Source organism: Palaemon carinicauda, chromosome 23 (genome assembly GCF_036898095.1).
Source record: "Palaemon carinicauda isolate YSFRI2023 chromosome 23, ASM3689809v2, whole genome shotgun sequence".
Classification (NCBI taxonomy): domain Eukaryota; kingdom Metazoa; phylum Arthropoda; class Malacostraca; order Decapoda; family Palaemonidae; genus Palaemon; species Palaemon carinicauda.
The window spans coordinates 64,737,658-64,756,407 of NC_090747.1; the positions used below are offsets into that span (position 1 = coordinate 64,737,658).

Sequence of the window (18,750 nt, forward strand, 5' to 3'; positions counted from 1 at the left end):
GAGAGCTGAAAAGGCTTGGCTATACAGCCGGCTGGTGATGGTGAGCATTCCTCAAGGAAGTTTACAGGGCATCATATACTGTTGAGTCATCCCCTTGATCGCAAAGCCAATTGGAGATTCCTGGGAAAGTGTCCTCGGAGATATCCGCGAGGACATAGTCTTCTTTGCTGTTTGAGCAAGTCACTCCCTTGATGTGAAACTGAACTTTAGCGAGCTGGAACCAGGCCAACGCTTCTCTGCTGGCGAAGGGCAGCAGTTTCATTGATGCAGTGTGGATTGTAGAGTCAGGGTTGGTGAGTGGCATCATCAAAAGGGTAGGGAACAGCGGTGGGGGGAAAAGGCAATGGGGAGCTGGTCCTCCAGTGGTCACCGATGTGGCAAGGCTGCTGCAATGTCCTAATAAAAAGGCGAGGTGAATGTAATTGACTTTATTCAAACAAGATAACAAGTTTATATATAAATGGTTGAGGGCAACAGTGGCTCAAAATTCCAACAAATACTATCATCCTAATTCTAGATGAGCAGATATTCATAACACAATCCTGAAAGGCCAATAAATAGCAAAGCTAACCTTAAAACAAAATTTTGTAAGATTTGCTTAAGGCATTTGTTCTCAAATGATGCAGAAATTAAAGCAAAACAAGTTTTAAACAGATTCACAGCTAGGTAGTAAGAAATCTAGTAAATGGGAGAAATCAATGAAGACAGATGTTGAAGGGAATTTTTTGCACCCTGTATAGTATGTTCCCAAGGCACTCTGAAAGCTTTCGCCCACTTTATAGTACCTGTAGTACTAAAACCTGTCTTATATTTTATATCATCATCATGAATAGTACAGCCAGGAAGGCATTTCCCAAAAGTATATTAAATCTAAAATGACAAATTTGGAAGTAATTTGTATTTTTTTTTAATCAAACAAACTTTTAAACATTTATAGGGATTGTACTTTCGGCGAAGCTGAAAGACTAGCTATAAAACTTTTAGCGAGGTGTAACTACCCTACTGGTAGTTAGCGGGGGCAGGGTAGCCAGCTACCCGCTCCCACATACTGTGTTGTCTCGTCACTTTTTATTGCAGGAGACATATTGGGGGACAGATGATGGAGAGCCAATTTGTAAAGATAGCTCAAGCTTTGTAATGTTTGGAAAAATTCAAATAACTTCCACCAAATTTGTCATGTTCCAACACTAAATACAAACCCTTTCACTATTTATAGGTATTTGACTCACCCATTAGGAGGGTGGAAGTCTGAACCAACTGGCTGGGGTTTTTCCGTACGTGCTCCACAAGTAACAGGGAGAAACCCTGACACCTCACTAAATTTGTACAAAGCATGGTTAGCGGCATGAGCAATCTGCATGATTGTGAGATACTAGTAATGTGACTAGTCTAGGTAAGAATTCTCAGAAATGAAGGAATCTTTGAATCAACCATAGACATTACAAGGGTTTCTCATTTTGGGAGTACAGCTGTATGTCTTGTCCCGGGATTCTGGGATCTACCCTCCCGCTACCCCTTACTAACTAGCGGAGGGTCATTGACACTGTATTTGAGCTGTTATGGGTAAACCAGCTTGCGCTGAATCATCTCTCCTATGTAAAGAATGATATTTTGTATTTGTTCAGGAACAACTGTGATTTATTACCTAAAACCAATTTATTAGAAAAAAGTATAGCTCTCAATCGCGGTTAATCACGCTCGTCAAGCAAAAGAATCCGGCAGTGGAATTGACACACTGTCTGATCCATAAAGAGGCGTTTGCTTCGAGAGTTCTCCCCAAGAACTTCAAGCAGCATCTCGAGACTGTCATCAAAGTCGTCAACTTTCTCAAGCGTTCCGCTTTGAACACTAGGCTGTTCCATCGGCTCTGTGAAGGCATGGAAGCCGACCATGAACCGTTGCTGTTTCATACACAGAAACAAAAGAGCTTTAGCCTAGCGAAACAGTAGGACAGAAATTGAAAATAACAGATTATCAGAGAAAGATTGCAAAAAAAAAATAGAAACATAATCCATAAATGAAGCTAATTGTGATTTATGTCCAACAACTTCCATCCATAAATACAAATTGTCACTAAGTTCTTTAGCAATAGGCCCAGCCTCTGTGATGCTAAAAGACAAATATCAATAGCTTGATCTAAATTTTTCCCTGAAACGGTACTCCCTTCCTTTTTCTTGTGATCAGTCTCTATCAACATTTTCTTGGCCACCAATTCGATATGCTCTGTCTTTTGTTTATCAAAAACATTGTAGCATTTCAAACATCTTTTTTTATAATTCACATAGTTAGACCCTATAGAAGACACACTTTGCTAGTACTGAAATAAGTCCTGTACATATCAATTAGGGAGAGAGACAAAGGTCGACCACACTCGCATCCGACGCAGATAGAGCAAGAGCGCTAGGGTATTATTCATGGACCACCAGGCTCGGTTTCTACCCTGTAAAACAAGCATGATACTGCATTGGTTGGTCCCAATTGGGGAGGAATATCGCAGACAAGAAAAATTATTTTTTTTTATCCCTCTGATGACCCTCCATTCATGTGAAAGTTTAAAGGTCACTCATGAATGGCAGAGGCAAGAGACAGTGACAATGTCCTAGAGATTGACCACCCTCTCTACACAAGCCAGGACCAGAGAGGGCCAGGCAATGGCTACTGATGGCTCAACAGGTAGACATATATGCTCCACCAAATTCCCCATCCTTAGCTCACAAGGATGACGAGGCTGCAAACACTACAAGAAACTATCAAGCTTGAGCAGGACTTGAACTCCAGTCCAGCAGATTGCTACCAGGGACAATTCCAATAGGCAACCATAACCCCAATATATAAAATCTATTTAGCTTTCTAATGGAATTTCAGTTTCTTTCTCCATTGTTTTTTTTTTAATTACACAACAAAACATCAACATATGTAGGTTGACACAAGACGTAATTGCTCATAGTAAAAAAGTTTGCAAGTCATGATCCTGATAACAATTTTGTCACGGCTTGGATCACCAGAGGGTTAAGGTAGGGAAACTGGCGCTTTGTAGCAATAAGTAATGGAACTCACAGGTAAGATTCATCAAAATAATAATAATACTGGGAATGACACATAAGGGTTGAGTATCCATAAAAAAACTTTATCTTCTCCAGCACCCAACATACAGTCACAGAATAAAGCATCAATAATGCACAAAATATCACAATCTATAAGAATGTCATGAGCAAAATTACATATACTTCCACATCTATAAATCATTACCGAGTCAAAAATTGCTAGAGTACTATATCAAAATTGTTAGCTGCATTGAAATTAATTTACTATCTAGACAATGCATTCATTCACACAATGAAATTCTATAAAATTGATTTGTAGTAAAATATCAATTTTTCAAGTAATTTATATTTTTTGCTAACTATACAACCCAGAGACTTTGAATAGGAGTATCACTTCAACGAACATGGAATGGCCACTACACTTCTTAATAAGGTAAACAATGGTTGACTGCCAGGGTCAGGCAGAACAAGTTACTTTGACCCCTAACCTAGGACCTGTAGGGTAGGTGTGGTGGGTTTGTATGGTTAAAAAAAATACAAATTAGATTAAAAATTTGCGATTTGTCCCTACTCGTACGATAAGCCATTGACCTTTAATAAGACTCATCCTAAGGAAGGCAGAAGACTTCTACAACCAACCTGGCTGGGTAACTAAGTTGCAGAATGTCAATTTACTTTGGTCTTGTAGAGGAGCAAAAATTATGACTCCTGTCCCCCTCCTAACAACTCGAGTATAGAGATGAGGGTGTTACGCTAGGTCTCTTCCAAAAAACTGGTAATCATTGAAGAATCTATATCTATTAGGAAATGAAGTCCAAATGTACGGGCATTATATGAGAAATGGGTATGCATACGTTCTGTCCCTCCTCTCTTTTGAATATGATGATAGGAGAGGAACTTCAATACAAACCAAATTGTAATAAAAATTTACTTGGTTGTGTTGCTTACCCGCACCTAACGTCCGCTCCAGGAACGTGATGGTATGGCTGCTGCGACTCAAGGGAGGGAAACGAGAGGAAAAACGGCCATACATTCTTACCCATCATTCATAGACTCATGTCAAGACTGCTATCTTAGGCAAGATGCTTCTTGTCCTGTGTTGGAGCGAGACTTGCTACACCTGTAAAACAACTACCACCTGTTCCAGACTAAGATATCCTGGGACTTGTGGGTATAATCCAGAAGGTAGTTGGTGGTGAAGGATGTCTGGTGCTGCTATACTTCCTTCAGCACTTGCACCAAGAACAGATTCTTCTTGAAGACTAGGGTAGCGCCTATACCCTCGACTTCGTGAGCTCCCACTCTGGAAGGTTCAATCGTAGGCTCTCCGGAATTGAGGTAAGCATGATTGACGGGCTCACATAGCCAGAAAGAAACTATTCTTGGATATTGGCTTCCCTTACCTTACAGCGATGAAGAATAGCCTCTGAAGCCAATGCCGTACCGCTCTCACTGGACATAGAGCAGGTCATCTTGATTGCTGGTTGTGACTTGGAGAAAGGAGATAGAGAGTGACAAACTTCAGGTCGTGAACATCAGGGTTCTGTGTCACAAACCTTGGAACGAACGTAAAGGAGACCTTCCATCCTTTGAAATTACTTGTGGCATACGGGATGCCAATCATCTCTCTCACTCTCTTTGCCGAGGCTAAGGCAGGTAAGGAGAGGCTAAAGCAATGGGGAAATTTCCCCAAGTGGGGAAATTTAGGTGTTTCAGGGGGGAAATTCTAGTCTGGAATGAAAATTCTGGAAATAATCAGAAAATAATTAGAATATAACTTCCAGTAATAGCCTTCTGCTCTTCTCTTTTATGGAGTACCCGTTTCCTGAACTTTACCCGCTTTCATTCTTATGTTTTATTTTCTTTCTTCTTTTGTGGCTTGCTCTTTTTTATTACACAAGTCTTAACATGATCTCTCTTGTTCTTTTCAGGTCCGCAAGTGATTATGTCGAAAAAAACGAACATATTTAGGGGTTAGGAGCGAGGTTGTGAAAGTGAGAGCGGGTGTGGGAAATGAGTTGGCAGCTGAAGTGGATATGAATGTGTTGAGGTTTGGCCATGTTGAGAGAGTCGAAAATGGCTCTCTGCTAAAGAAGGTGATGAATGCAAGAGTTGATGGGAGAAGTACAGGAGGGAGGCCAAGGTTTGGGTGGATGGATGGAGTGAAGAAAGCTCTGGGTGATAGGAGGATAGATGTGAGAGAGGCAAGAAAGTATGCTAGAAATAGGAGTGAATGGCGAGCGATTGTGACGCAATTCCAGTAGGCCCTGCTGCTTCCTACGGTCACCTTGGATGACTGCAGACGCAGCAGTAGGGGATTCAGCATTATGAAGCTTCACCTGTGGTGGATAACGGGGGAGGGTGGGCTGTGGCACTCAAGCAGTACCAGCCAAACTCGGTTGAGTCCCTTGTCAGGCTGGGAGGAACGTAGAGAGGAAAGGTCCACTTTTTTCATTTGTTTGATGTCGGCTACCCAACTAAATTGGGGGAAATGCCTTGGTATATGTATGTATCTAGACTTCGGTTTTACGTTCGTTCTGAACATCTGCCACAATGTATTATCTGCACAAAGACCTTGGGGAATGGTAGCATGAAGCCATTCCAGCTGAAGCAACATCTTCAAGGAGGCCATTCCGAACTACAGAACAAGGATCGTGAATACTTCCAGCTGAAACAAATTATCTGAAGACTCAACTGGAACGTTTCGTCAGCAAACGGACGCTATTGTGAAAGCATCATAAGAAGTCTCGTACAAGATTGCGAGGGAGAAGAAACCACACACAATTGGTGAAACATTGGTGAAGCCCTGTATGCAGCAGTGTGTGAAGTTGGTCCTTGGTGAGGCTGCCTACAAGATGACCTAAATTTCCCTTTCAAACACCATTCGGTCATGGATCAACGATATGAGAGCATCAAGAACCAAGTAGTTCAGGTTAGAGAGGGTCACAATTTTTTTCGATTCAATTCGACGAATCGACAGATGTTGCGAATCTGTCCCAGCAGTTGGTCTTTGTTCATTATACCACCGAAAAAAGGAATTTCAGAAGAATTCCTCTTCGGCAAACCTTTCTAGACCACGACCAAATCTCAGGATGTGATGGAGTACCTGCAAGTACGATATGTTTTCCCATGGCGGGCAGGCGCCAAGTGAGTGTGCCAGTTGCAGAGAGCAACAGTGATGAGTCTGTACCTCAGGATGCAATAAACCACATGCCTCCACCACTGTGTATGGCGCAGTGATTCTCAAGGACCTCCGTGACCCTCACCATGCCTTTCCAGCGCCGCTCAGCGCAGTCCACTCCAAGGGCCGCACGCCCCGTCGTCCCCAGTGGGCTCGTCCCTGCTCTGCAAGAAGCCAGGCAGGCCATGGCGGCACAGCAACAAATGATCAACGTCCTCCCCGACCGGCTTATGACACATGCTACCCCTGCACCTTGTGTCCCTGCGTCCGCAGCCCCAGAGAAGTGTGAAATTGAGCTGAAGCCCGCAGCATTCAGGTCCTGGAGGAGGTCGATGGAATACTGGATTGAATTGTGCAGACTACCACCCCACGAGGTCGTCCACCACATCAGGCTATACTGCACGCCCCCTCTGCAACGAGCGCTGGACGCCATATTCACCTCACAGGAATGGAGTAACCTCACCGCTACGGAAGCCATGGATTTTATTTGTGATATTGTGTTACGCTCTACAAACCGTGCTGTGTTATGGTCGGTGTTTTTCAATGCGATACAAGGCCCAGGAGAAAGTGTTAGTGATTATTTTCTAAAGTGTTCTCAAAAGGCCACCGATTGCAATTTCCAGTGCCCTCAGTGTCAGTGTAATCTAGCCGAATATATGTTATTACCTAAGTTAATGGTGGGCCTAAGTGATGAGGCTATGCGTCGCCATGTGTACCAATGTAGCAACGACATCAATAGTGTTAAGTGATCTTAGGGCCAGGTGCTGTGCTTACGAGGCGGCCCGCGTCGACGTCGCTGCACGCCAATGCAATTGGATGGAAACTGCTTGCGCGGCCGGCAGCGACACACCCGAGGCAGATCATCCGAATGCAACCATCGCTGGCACAGGTAGGGGTCCCCCAACCCCTCCCTGTGGGAACTGTGGCGGCCACCACGCCTCTGGCAGAGCCTCATGCCCCACTAAGTCCGCCGTATGCAACGGGTGTCGCAAGTAGGGCCACTACTACAAATGCTGCAGAAAATCACAGGCAAAATCAACAGGATCCCCGACAGACGTGGCTAGTGCTGTGTCTAGCGCTGTGCTTGTTGCGAGCGCCAACCTCGCCCGCCACACAGTAGTGGAGGTGACAGTCGTCCACACCGACACAGGAGTACGAGTGCCTGTCACCGCCGTGGCGGACACCGGGGCACAGGTATGTGTGGCGGGCCCCTCCTTGCTATCGCACCTCCAAGTCCGCCCAGCAGCCCTTACACCCCGAGCTGGCTTGCGCGATGTGGCAAACCTCCCCCTGAAGTACCTTGGATCTGCCGTGTGCCACACCACCATGCAAGGCCGCACCACGGAGCAGGACGTGTACTTCGTGCAGTCAGCAAAGCACCTCTTCCTGTCACTGGACGCCTGCAGGGACTTAACGCTGGTACCCAAGGTGTTCACCCACCCCTTCTTCGCGGTGGCACACGTGAGCCTGTTCGATGGCACGGCCAGACGGGCCGCCCAGGTACCACCCCGACCTGCCGAGGTGCCCCTGCCGCCCCGGTACCACCCCGACCTGCCGAGGTGCCCCTGCCGCCCCAGGAGGAACATGCGGCCAGGTTGAAAGCCTGGCTCCTGCAACACTTCGCCACGACGACATTCAACACAGCCAGGAAGCCACTGCCAGTGATAAAGGGGGAACCGCACCACATCCACCTGCTCCCAGGAGCCACGCCTTACGCATGCCACACCCCAGCAACGGTGCCAAAACACTGGGAAGGGGAAGTGAAGGCCAGCTCGAAGAGGATGCGCCCGTGGCGTCATAAAACCGGTACCTGCCGGGCAGCCAACCGAATGGTGCGCCCGTATGGTGGTCGTCACCAAGAAGTCAGGACAGCCACGCCGTACAGTCGACTGCCAGCGCCTCAACGCATCCCGCCTGCGGGAGACACACCACACCCCCCCTCATTCAACATGGTGTCCGGGGTACCTAAGCACACATTCAAGACCGTGGCACACGCGTACTGGGGATACCACCAGGTGGAGCTAGACAAAGAAAGACGCGAATTAATCATATTCATTACCCCCGGGGGAAGACTTCGTTACCGTCGTACCCCCATGGGGCACTGCTTCGCCGGCGATGCGTATACTCGACGATTCAACGACGCCATCCAGGACATCCAGAGGAAATATAAGTGTGTAGACGACACCCTGCTCTACAACTACAGCATCGACGGGGCTTTGTGGCATGCCTACGACTTCCTCGAAATATGCGCAGCTAAAGGTGTTACCATGAAGCCGGAAAAATTCCAATTCACAAGAAGAGAAGTGGACTTTGTGGGCTACAACCTGGGCTGGGAGGCCTACAAGCCAACAGAGGAATGTTTGGCGGCCATCAAGAACTTCCCGATGCCACGTTAGCCCTCTATCACCGACATAAGGGCTTGGTACGGATTCGTCAACCAGCTGGCGCCCTTCCTCGCAACAGCCCCCATCATGAACCCATTCTGGGAGCTCCTCAAGAAACCAACCGGGAAGTTAGTGTACTGGGACGAGGCACTCCGCACCAAATTCCATCACGCCCACGACATGATCTGCCAATTAGCAAAGTACGGGTTGGCCTACTACGACAGGAGCCGCCCCACAGCAGCGATCACCGGCTGGAGCAAAGAGAGCATAGGGTTTGTAATCCTTCAGCAGTATTGCGCATACAGCTCTGCCACCACGCCCTTTTGCTGCACGGGCGGGTGGCGCCTGGCACTATGCGGCAGCCACCATCTCACCACCGCCGAAGCTGGCTACGCTGCCATAGAGGGGGAGTCCCTCGCGGTAGCCTGGTGTCTCCACAAGGCAAGGCTGTTCTTGCTAGGGTGCCCCAACCTCACCGATGTGACAGACCACTGCCCATTAACCAAATTGCTGGGGGATCGAGCCCTCACGGAAATCTCCAAACCCCGTCTATTCAGGCTGAAGGAGAGAACCCTGCAGTACCGATTCAGGGTCAAGTATCTGCCGTGGAAGCGTAACAGTGCGGCAGACTTCCTGTCACGATACCCCGCCTTGAAAGCTGATCCCAGCGCCCACGACGTGGACCTCGACGAAGACCTCGCCGCCGTCTTGGCAGCAGTAGAGCACGACAGCTGCGTCGTGGACGAGGCAAGGGTTAGGCACGCTGCTGTCAGCGACCCCGTGTATCAGCTGCTCATAGCCAGGGTCTTGGCCGGGGATTGGGCCGACAGTAAGTTGCATGCCTTCGGCCCTTCTACGGTGTCAAGGAGAGGCTGGCCGTTATCCAAGACTTAGTGACATACACGTTCGAACAGGGTAACGTCCGCTTAGTTATCCCGCAGCCTCTCCGTCCGCAGGTGGCTGCCAACCTACACACGGGGCACCAAGGCTTGGACTCGATGCAACGACGTGCCCACCAGACGGTGTGTGTACTGGCCTGGACTCGAGGGGGACCTGCAGTATCACCGATCCTTGTGCGAAGAATGTGACATACACGCACCATCCCAGGCTGCGGAGGAACTCATCATCACGCCGCCCCCAGAGTACCCCTTCCAGATGACGGTAGCAGATATGTTCCAGCACGACGGACACTCGTACATGGCCTACGTAGACAGGCTCACAGTTGGCTGGAGCTGGCCCACTTCCCCCACAGCACCTCCTCCTCTCACATCAAGACCCAGCTACGTCGCTACTTTGCCAGGTGGGGGGGCCCGGAGCAAATCTCCATGGACGGTGGCACCAATCTGGCAAGCGAGGAAATGGGGGAATTTTTCAAGTTATGGGGCGTGTCCGTACGGGTATCATCCGCCCAGCACCCGCAGTCCAATGGCAGGACAGAGGCCGCAGTCAAGATCGGGAAGCGGATAATAATGGTCAACACGGGCAGCGGTGGCAACCTCGACATGGACAAGTCCTCTATGGCTATGTTACAGTACCTCAACCCCCTCCGCGGAATAAGTAAGTCACCCGCCCAGATTGCAACGGGCAGGCAGCTCCAAGACGGCGTACCTACGGCCTGCTGGCACCTCACGGTAGACAAACACTGAGGGGCAACCTTACGGCAAAGAGAACGTCAGATGGCTGATAGCGGTGCTGCCCTCACCAGGAACAGACCCTCCAGAAAGCTGTAGTTATCAACCCAGGATCCCAAGTGTGAGTGCAAAATCAGGCTACTAAGCTGTAGGACCGTACCGGTACTGTAGCGGAACCGCTCCAATACCGACAATACCTAGTCAGACTGAACGGCAGCAGGCGCCTCTCCCTCCGTAACAGGAAGCACCTGCGACTCACATCATCGGGGCCCCAGCCAGGGCGGGCCATACCTGCTACGCATCCAGCCACGCCACGCCCGAGCAGCCACCGGTCAGTCACCCTTCACCCAGCCCACAAGCAGTACGGGAGCCACGCCCATCACGGCGCATCAGAAGGCCAGCGTGGATGAATTCTTTTATGTAATAACATACATTACAAAAGCATCTGCTTATATTTCTATTGTATCTGCTCCTCATATTACTTTATGAACATATATTACCTACACATAGCATTTTACACTACCAACAGATATGTATCTGTCTTCTTATGCACATGCATCCAATTTAATCCATGTATTATTTTTTATCATTGCCTCTCCATGTATACCCATGTATTAATCTCGGGGGGGGGGAGGGTGATGGAGTACCTGCAAGTACGATATGTCGATATGTTTTCCCATGGCGAGCAGGCGCCAAGTGAGTGTGCCGGTTGCAGAGAGCAACCGTGATGAGTCTGTACCTCAGGACGCAATAAACCACATGCCTCCACCACCGTGTATCTCTTGTCCCACCTTGACATCCAATAGGATGTGATGGACCTTATTAATGACCTTTTCAAAGACAGCAACATCAGCTGGGAGCTTTTGGTTGAGGTGTGCACAGATGGTGTCCCAGCCATGCTTGGCTCTCCACCACCGTGTATCTCTTGTCCTACTTTGACATCCAATAGGATGTGATGGACCTCATTAATGACCTTTTCGAAGACAGCAACATCAGCTGGGAGCCTTTGGTTGGGGTGTGCACAGATGGTGTCCCAGCCATGCTTGGCTCTAGATCGAGGTTCGTCACGCTCGTCAAGCAAAAGAATCCGGCAGTGGAATTGACACACTATCTGATCCACAAAGAGGCTCTTGCTTTGAGAACTGTCCCCTAGAACTTCAAGCAGCATCTCAAGACTGTCATCAAAATTGTCAACTTTATCAACGGTTCCACTCTGAACACTCGGCTGTTCCATCGGCTCTGTGAAGGCATGGGAGCCGACCACGAATCGTTGCTGTTTCATACTCAGGTGAGGTGGCTCTTGAAGAGAAAGATGTTGCAGTGATTCCTGGAATTGTTTGATGAAGTGGTAGCCTTCCTTTGGGCCTAAAAGAATGTTGTGCTTCTGGAGGCGTTGGAGGGTGAGTTTTTCCGTGAGCGGCTGTCCTACTTGTCTGATATTTTCAGTGCGTTGAACAAGCTCAACAGGAAACTGCAGGGCAAAGGGACCCACATTCTTTTTCAGTCAGACCAGATCAGAGCTTTCGTGGCTAAACTGGAACTGTGGAAGAAAAGAGCAGGGAGTGAAAGTTTTTCCTTATTCCTCGCTCTGAACGAATGTGTGGAGGATATGGAGGATGGTCTGCCTGATCCAACAGCTGAGGATATCAAACAACACCTCGAAGGCTAGGAGGCTTCTCGGGGATCACAAATGAGAGCAACGAGAACAAGCTTATCAGAGACCCATTTCATAGGAACATTGATGATGTGCCAGAAGCGTGGCAGGAAGAGTTCCTGGACTTGAAAAATGATTCTGCAGCAAAGGATACCCTCCGGAATATGGAACTAAAAGAGTTTTGGACCCAAAACCAAGGAACCTACCAGCTTCTTGCGATGCTCTGCGGATATTGGTCCAGTTTTCTTCCACCTACCTGCGTGAGACAGGATTTTCGGCAATGGTACACTTCAGAACAAAGGTAAGCAAGAAGTTGGAGGTGGAGGCAGATCTTCGATGTGTGCTCTTCATAACTCCCCCAGACATTGAAGGACTCATGAACAGCAAACAATGCCAGACGTTACTGTACGTGTATACATTTTGTATTTGGATCCCATATGAGTCTCCATGTGAATAGTTCTTTTTTTTTTTTTTTTTGTTATTCAAATCATTTTTTTAATCTTGTTATTAGGCTGGAGTGTTAAGGGATGCTAGTTTTTCTTTACATTATAAATTATTAAGATTTGACAAAACTGTTATTGTCAACCTAATTATTGTCTCATTTTTCTTTCTTATTAAATGTTTCTAATAAACCTTTTTTAACATATTTTTTTCTCTACAACATATCCTGTTACCAGCCTAGAATTTTTTTTCCCTTTCACCTAATGTTCTATAAAGTTTACTTAAGCTTGAAGCGATCTTACCTAAAGAAGATAGAGCTATTCATTAATTCAGCCAATTTTTCACAGAAATGAATAAACGGTCATGCTACGTGTTTAGTCAGCAAGCTTGAGGGAAGTGAGGTTCTAGCTGGGTCCCCTTGCCCAGTATAAAATCAAGGGGGGGGGGGTGCCCAGTGCCCTTTTCATCCTTGATTGTTTACCTTTTACTCAGATTTAAGAGCATTCCACCGTTTTGTCTTTTTGCATAGTGAACGAAGTGTGGTCAGCATTCGGACACTAGGCGGTCTGCGTGCTACATCTGGCCACAGTCTGCAAACCACTATAGCGTGAGCCTGCTAGCCAAATTAGCCGAGGGATTGCGAGACAATTCGTCCTTGTTGACGTAAGCCACTACAGTAAGGACGTCGCTCATCAACGCTACCGAGTGCCCTATAAAACTCTGTTAGAAAATTTGCAGATCTAGAAGAGCCACTCACCTGACAGTCAACCATTGTTTACCTTGTTAAAAAGTTTAATGGGATTTTCAGCTCTGCTGAAGTCACGCTCATATTAAAGATCAATGGTTTGCATTACATGTAGGAACAAATACAGAACACTTCAAAGGCTTTATCCATTTCAACTATACATAAAATTTCAAGGAAAAAAAATCTAGGAATACAACAAATGCAAACTCTATTTATATCACTCACAGATTCTATTACAGTTTTTTGAGAACAGAAAGTGGAACAACGATCCCACAATGCCGCACAGTTACTTCTTTAGGATCATCATAGTCCAAAGCTTTCCTCACAACTTCTATCCCAGATGATACCTTACCAAATGGACAATAGCAATTGGCAGTCTGATCAACTCGAGTGTATATGCTGAACAAGGAATCCATTTCACTCTTGCCACTGGATGTACCAACAACCAGTCCCACCTCAGCCTTGCCAGCATACTCTCCTGACCACTCAAGATCAGTCATCAGACCCTTCGTAGTCATTACTCCATCGGTGTCTTTGTAGTTGCAACCACAGATACGATCTTTTTCTAGTTCTTTGTGCTTGCTCCTGAATGAACCACCACTGTAAGATGGCCCTAGTGTTCCAAGACAAAGTGCCAGGAAGTGCTGAGCTCGCCGAAGGTGCCCCCAAAGGCGAATGAAAACCACTCCAAGACGAGTGCTTTTGTGGTACAGTTCCATGTAGGCCTCAGGTTCATGCAAGGGTAGCATTGTTGAAAACATGTCCCACTGGAAAAGAAGATTTCAATTTCAACTATACACTGAATAAATCTAATCTATTTTCTATAAATACCTGGAAATCAATTCTTCCCCTACATTCCACACATACAATACTTCAAATTATAATATTCCAACTTTAATATGGTTCCTGGATGACATATCAATTAAAGTCAACTATGAGAGATTTAGAAAATTCAACACAAAAAACAGAATGCGCTTGTTTGCTACAAAGAAATGGAAATGAATTAGTTTATTGTCTATAGAAAAATCACTTCATATAACTAGGTGTTGCTCTGCAAAAACTTAAAGGGGTTTCCATTTCTTCAACATATTTCATAGGTATCAATGAATGCATGTAACAGTATGTTTATATTCAATCAGCTACATTAACAAAAAGGAAAGGAAAATATATCCAATCATTCCATCCCTTACTTTTACTTATTCTACTTTAAGGGGTGCTTTTCAGGTCCTGTACAAGCAGGGAATCCTACTCTTTACAGGACCTCCACGGTTGTATTATGATGATCATTCCAAAGCATTTAACATTTCACAATGAATATTGTTCATTAAGTGTTCGGTCATTACTGTTAAAACACTCGTGGAAAAAGAAAGTCCTCAGTTTCCTCTTGAAAGCCCCAACATCTTCAATAATTAGGATGTCTCGTGGGAGCTTATTATATAGTCTCAAGGCCGCATATTTAAAGGCTCTAGAGCCTACAGTCAACATGTATCTAGGTTCTAATAGTTTAAAACCATCTGTAACTATTCTCGTGTCAGGACGATTTGTTGGCTGTACAATATGTAGCAATTCTCTTAGATATTTTGGACGACCAGTTCTGATAACTTGGTGGGTTATTGTACATATTTTAAATTCAATTCTTACATTAATCATCAGCAATTGTAGATCAGTTAGTATAGGGGTGATCCTTTCTCTAGGTGGAATACCTTTTATCAGTCTTGCTCCTATGTTTATTATGTTTTGTAGTTTCTCAAGTTGTACTTTTGGTAGATTGTAGTAGATGGAGTTACAGTAGTCAATTCTGGTGATCACACAGATTATCTTATCAGAACATTCATCAAGGTACTTTTTTATAAAAGCAATATTTCTTAGATGATAACCAGCAGTCTTTACTACATTATTTATTTGTGCATTGAGAGACAGGTTGCAGTCAAGAAATATTCCTAGATCCCGAGCTTTACTAGATATTGGCACTGAGTCATTATGTTTATTTGAATGTCACCCAAGCTTCTCACGGTGTTTCTCTTTCTTACAACCATGAACTCAGTTTTGTTCTCATTTAATTTTAGTAGTTTGATTGTCATCCATTCCCTAACACTATCAAGGATTCGGTTTAGAGTTTCAGTAGTGTCATCTATGTCATTTACAGAGAAGTACAATTGTGTGTCATCTGCAAATAGTTTGAACTTCACATATTGTAGTATTTTCGATAGACCGATAACATAGATGCAGAATAAGATTGGGCCAAGTACACTCCCCTGGGGTACCCTTCTGTATAAAGGTTCATATGATGAGTAAGAGTTTCCAACTTCCACCCAGAAATTTCTACCAATCAAGTAGTCTTTCAGGTGTTTGAAAGCTTGATCTTCCATGCCGATGAACCGTAGATCATTTAGTAGTAGTTCATGCACAACTGTATCAAAAGCTGCACTAAGACCAAGTTATATTAAAATACCACATTTATTTTCTTCCACCATACCATTTACAACCGAGCAGATGGTTGTCTCCATAGAGTATAGTTTTCTGTAAACAGATTGGTTGTCTGGCAAAGCTTCTATTACTTCTAAGTGACTGACTAGTTGTTCAAGAATTACATATTTAAGCACTTAGGAAACAAAGGATAGATTCAAAATTGGTCTATATGAGCTTAATTTCTGGTAATCTAGAGCAATTTTCAGAACTGGTGTGACTATAGCCGTTTTCTCAGATTTAGGAAACTTATGTTCATCAATGCTTGCATTTGCTATTCTCATAATTATTTCGGCTAGACTAGAAATGTTTCTCTCACCAATTACTTCAGATACAGTTAAACCTCTAGCTACTAGAGAATTTTCACTTTACGAAAGGAGATTTGAAGAATTTTACGACTCGGATCACAAAAAATTTTTCGGACAACGAAAGGCGATACAGAGCAGGAGCCTGACCATATCCGAGACGGATTTTAAAATTCGCTCGCTACCATCCTCCTGTGTTCCCATTGGTTATCTCCCTACTCGGATGCTAGTTACCACCATGAGATCCTGCTCTCCTATTGGTTGGCATCTACTGTACTGTATCCCATCATGCATCTACGCATCGGCGTTCTTATGTCTTCTCGTCCCGGCAACGGTATCGTACGCATTGACTTGGTTTTTGTGATTTTGCTTTTGTAACAATTTTACAGTACGTACTGTTATCGTGTGTGATACTTACGACATCTCATTAGCCATGGGTCCCAAGACACTCGCTAATGTTAAGGGAAAGAAAAGGATGATGTTTTCCATGGAGATGAAGATGGAAATAATCAAGAAATGTGAGGCTGGCATGCGGTCAAGTGTACTCAGGAAAATTTAAGAAGCAGGCAGAAATAAGCTTCTTTGGATGAATATTTTAGTAAGAGGCCTTTGGAAGAAGCAGGCCAAGCCCCAGCTAAGAAACGAAAGTGGCAGTGATGAAGAAAATAACATTGTGTAATCAAATTTATAAAATAGAAAGCGTAAAGTAAAAAAAAAATAGAAAAAGGAAAAAATGATATTTTAATTATAAAATAAATTTTTGAATATACTTACCCGGTGAATATATAATAGCTGCAACTCTGTTGCTCGACAGACACATACAGTAAAAAACTCGCCAGCGATCGCTATACAGGTTGCGGGTGTGCCCACCAGCGCCAACTGTCGGCCAGATACCACTCTCGATGTAAACAAAGACTCAATTTCTTCACATCCCACTGCGTCTCTATTGGGGAGGAAGGGAGGGTCGTTTAATTTATATATTCACCGGGTAAGTATATTCAAAAATTTATTTTATAATTAAAATATCATTTTTAAATATTTAACTTGGCCGGTGAATATATAATAGCTGATTCACACCCAAGGAGGTGGGTAGAGACCAGTTAAATATGTTTACATCGTATAAGCTAAGAGTTTTTTATTTCATTCTGACAGTTATCAATATAACAAAACCAAAATAAATAGGTACCTGGTAAGGAAGTCGACTTAGACGATTACTCTGCCTTGTAAGTCTGTCTTCCTTACGGAGCCCAGCGATCCTCTTAGGATGCTGACAGACCCCCAGGAGCTGAAGTATCAAGGGCTGCAACCCATACAACAGGACCTCATCAAACCCCTAATCTGGGCGCTCTCAAGAAATGACTTTGACCACCCGCCAAATCAACCAGGATGCGAAAGGCTTCTTAGCCTTCCAGACAACCCATAAAAACAACATTAAAACATTTCAAGAGACAGATTAAAAGGATATGGAATTAGGGAATTGTAGTGGTTGAGCCCTCACCCACTACTGCACTCGCTGCTACGAATGGTCCCAGTGTGTAGCAGTTCTCGTAAAGAGACTGGACATCTTTCAAGTAAAATGACGCGAACACTGACTTGCTTCTCCAATAGGTTGCGTCCATGATACTTTGCAGAGATCTATTTTGCTTAAAGGCCACGGAAGTTGCTACGGCTCTAACCTCGTGCGTCTTAACCTTAAGCAAAGATCGGTCTTCCTCACTCAAGTGTGAATGAGCTTCTCGTATTAACAATCTGATAAAGTATGACAAAGCATTCTTTGACATAGGCAAGGATGGTTTCTTAACCGAACACCATAAAGCTTCAGATTGGCCTCGTAAAGGTTTAGTACGAGCTAAGTAGAACTTAAGAGCTCTAACAGGGCATAAGACTCTTTCTAGTTCATTGCCTACGATCTCCGATAAGCTGGGAATATCGAAAGATTTAGGCCAAGGACGAGAAGGTAGCTCATTTTTGGCTAGAAAACCAAGTTGCAGAGAACAAGTAGCTTTTTCTGACGAAAATCCGATGTTCTTGCTGAAGGCATGAAGCTCACTGACTCTTTTAGCTGTGGCTAAGCATACCAGGAAAAGAGTCTTAAGAGTGAGATCTTTCAGGGAGGCTGACTGTAAAGGCTCAAACCTGTCTGACATGAGGAATCTTAGGACCACGTCTAAATTCCACCCAGGAGTAGCCAAACGACGCTCCTTAGTGGTCTCGAAAGACTTAAGGAGGTCTTGCAGATCTTTATTGTTGGAAAGATCTAAGCCTCTATGCCGGAAGACCGATGCCAACATGCTTCTGTAGCCCTTGATAGTGGGAGCTGAAAGGGATCGTCCCTTTCTCAGGTATAAGAGAAAATCAGCTATTTGGGCTACAGAGGTACTGGTCGAGGATACAGAAACTGACTTGCACCAGTCTCGGAAGACTTCCCACTTCGATTGGTAGACTCTAATGGTAGACGCTCTCCTTGCTCTAGCAATCGCACTGGCTGCCTCCTTCGAAAAGCCTCTAGCTCTCGAGAGTCTTTCGATAGTCTGAAGGCAGTCAGACGAAGAGCGTGGAGGCTTTGGTGTACCTTCTTTACGTGTGGCTGACGTAGAAGGTCTACTCTTAGAGGAAGACTTCTGGGAACGTCTACTAACCATCGAAGTACCTCGGTGAACCATTCTCTCGCGGGCCAGAGGGGAGCAACTAACGTCAACCTTGTCCCTTCGTGAGAGGCGAACTTCTGCAGTACCTTGTTGACAATCTTGAATGGTGGGAATGCATAAAGATCCAGATGTGACCAATCTAGGAGGAAGGCATCTATATGTATCGCTGCTGGGTCCGGGACTGGAGAGCAATAGATTGGAAGCCTCTTGGTCAGCGAGGTTGCAAAGAGATCTATGGTGGGTTGACCCCA

At 45.3% G+C, this 18,750-nt stretch overlaps 1 protein-coding gene across 2 annotated transcripts in view; it reads right to left on the reverse strand.

The window, feature by feature from the left end:
- Positions 1-378: 378 nt before the first annotated feature.
- The window catches only part of LOC137617141 (E3 ubiquitin-protein ligase TRIM32-like), a 103,557-nt gene continuing 85,185 nt past the window's right edge, over positions 379-18,750 (reverse strand). Inside the window, exons 4-5 of one of the 2 annotated variants that reach the window (XM_068346998.1) lie at positions 13,306-13,847; positions 379-396 (exon numbers count right to left, since the gene is read on the reverse strand). In XM_068346998.1, coding sequence (XP_068203099.1) covers positions 13,314-13,847 — 534 coding nt within the window. In that variant the 3' untranslated portion in view covers positions 379-396; positions 13,306-13,313. Of the gene's footprint in view, positions 397-13,273; positions 13,848-18,750 lie in introns of those variants that run through there. The other variant, XM_068346997.1, reaches the window with a different exon arrangement.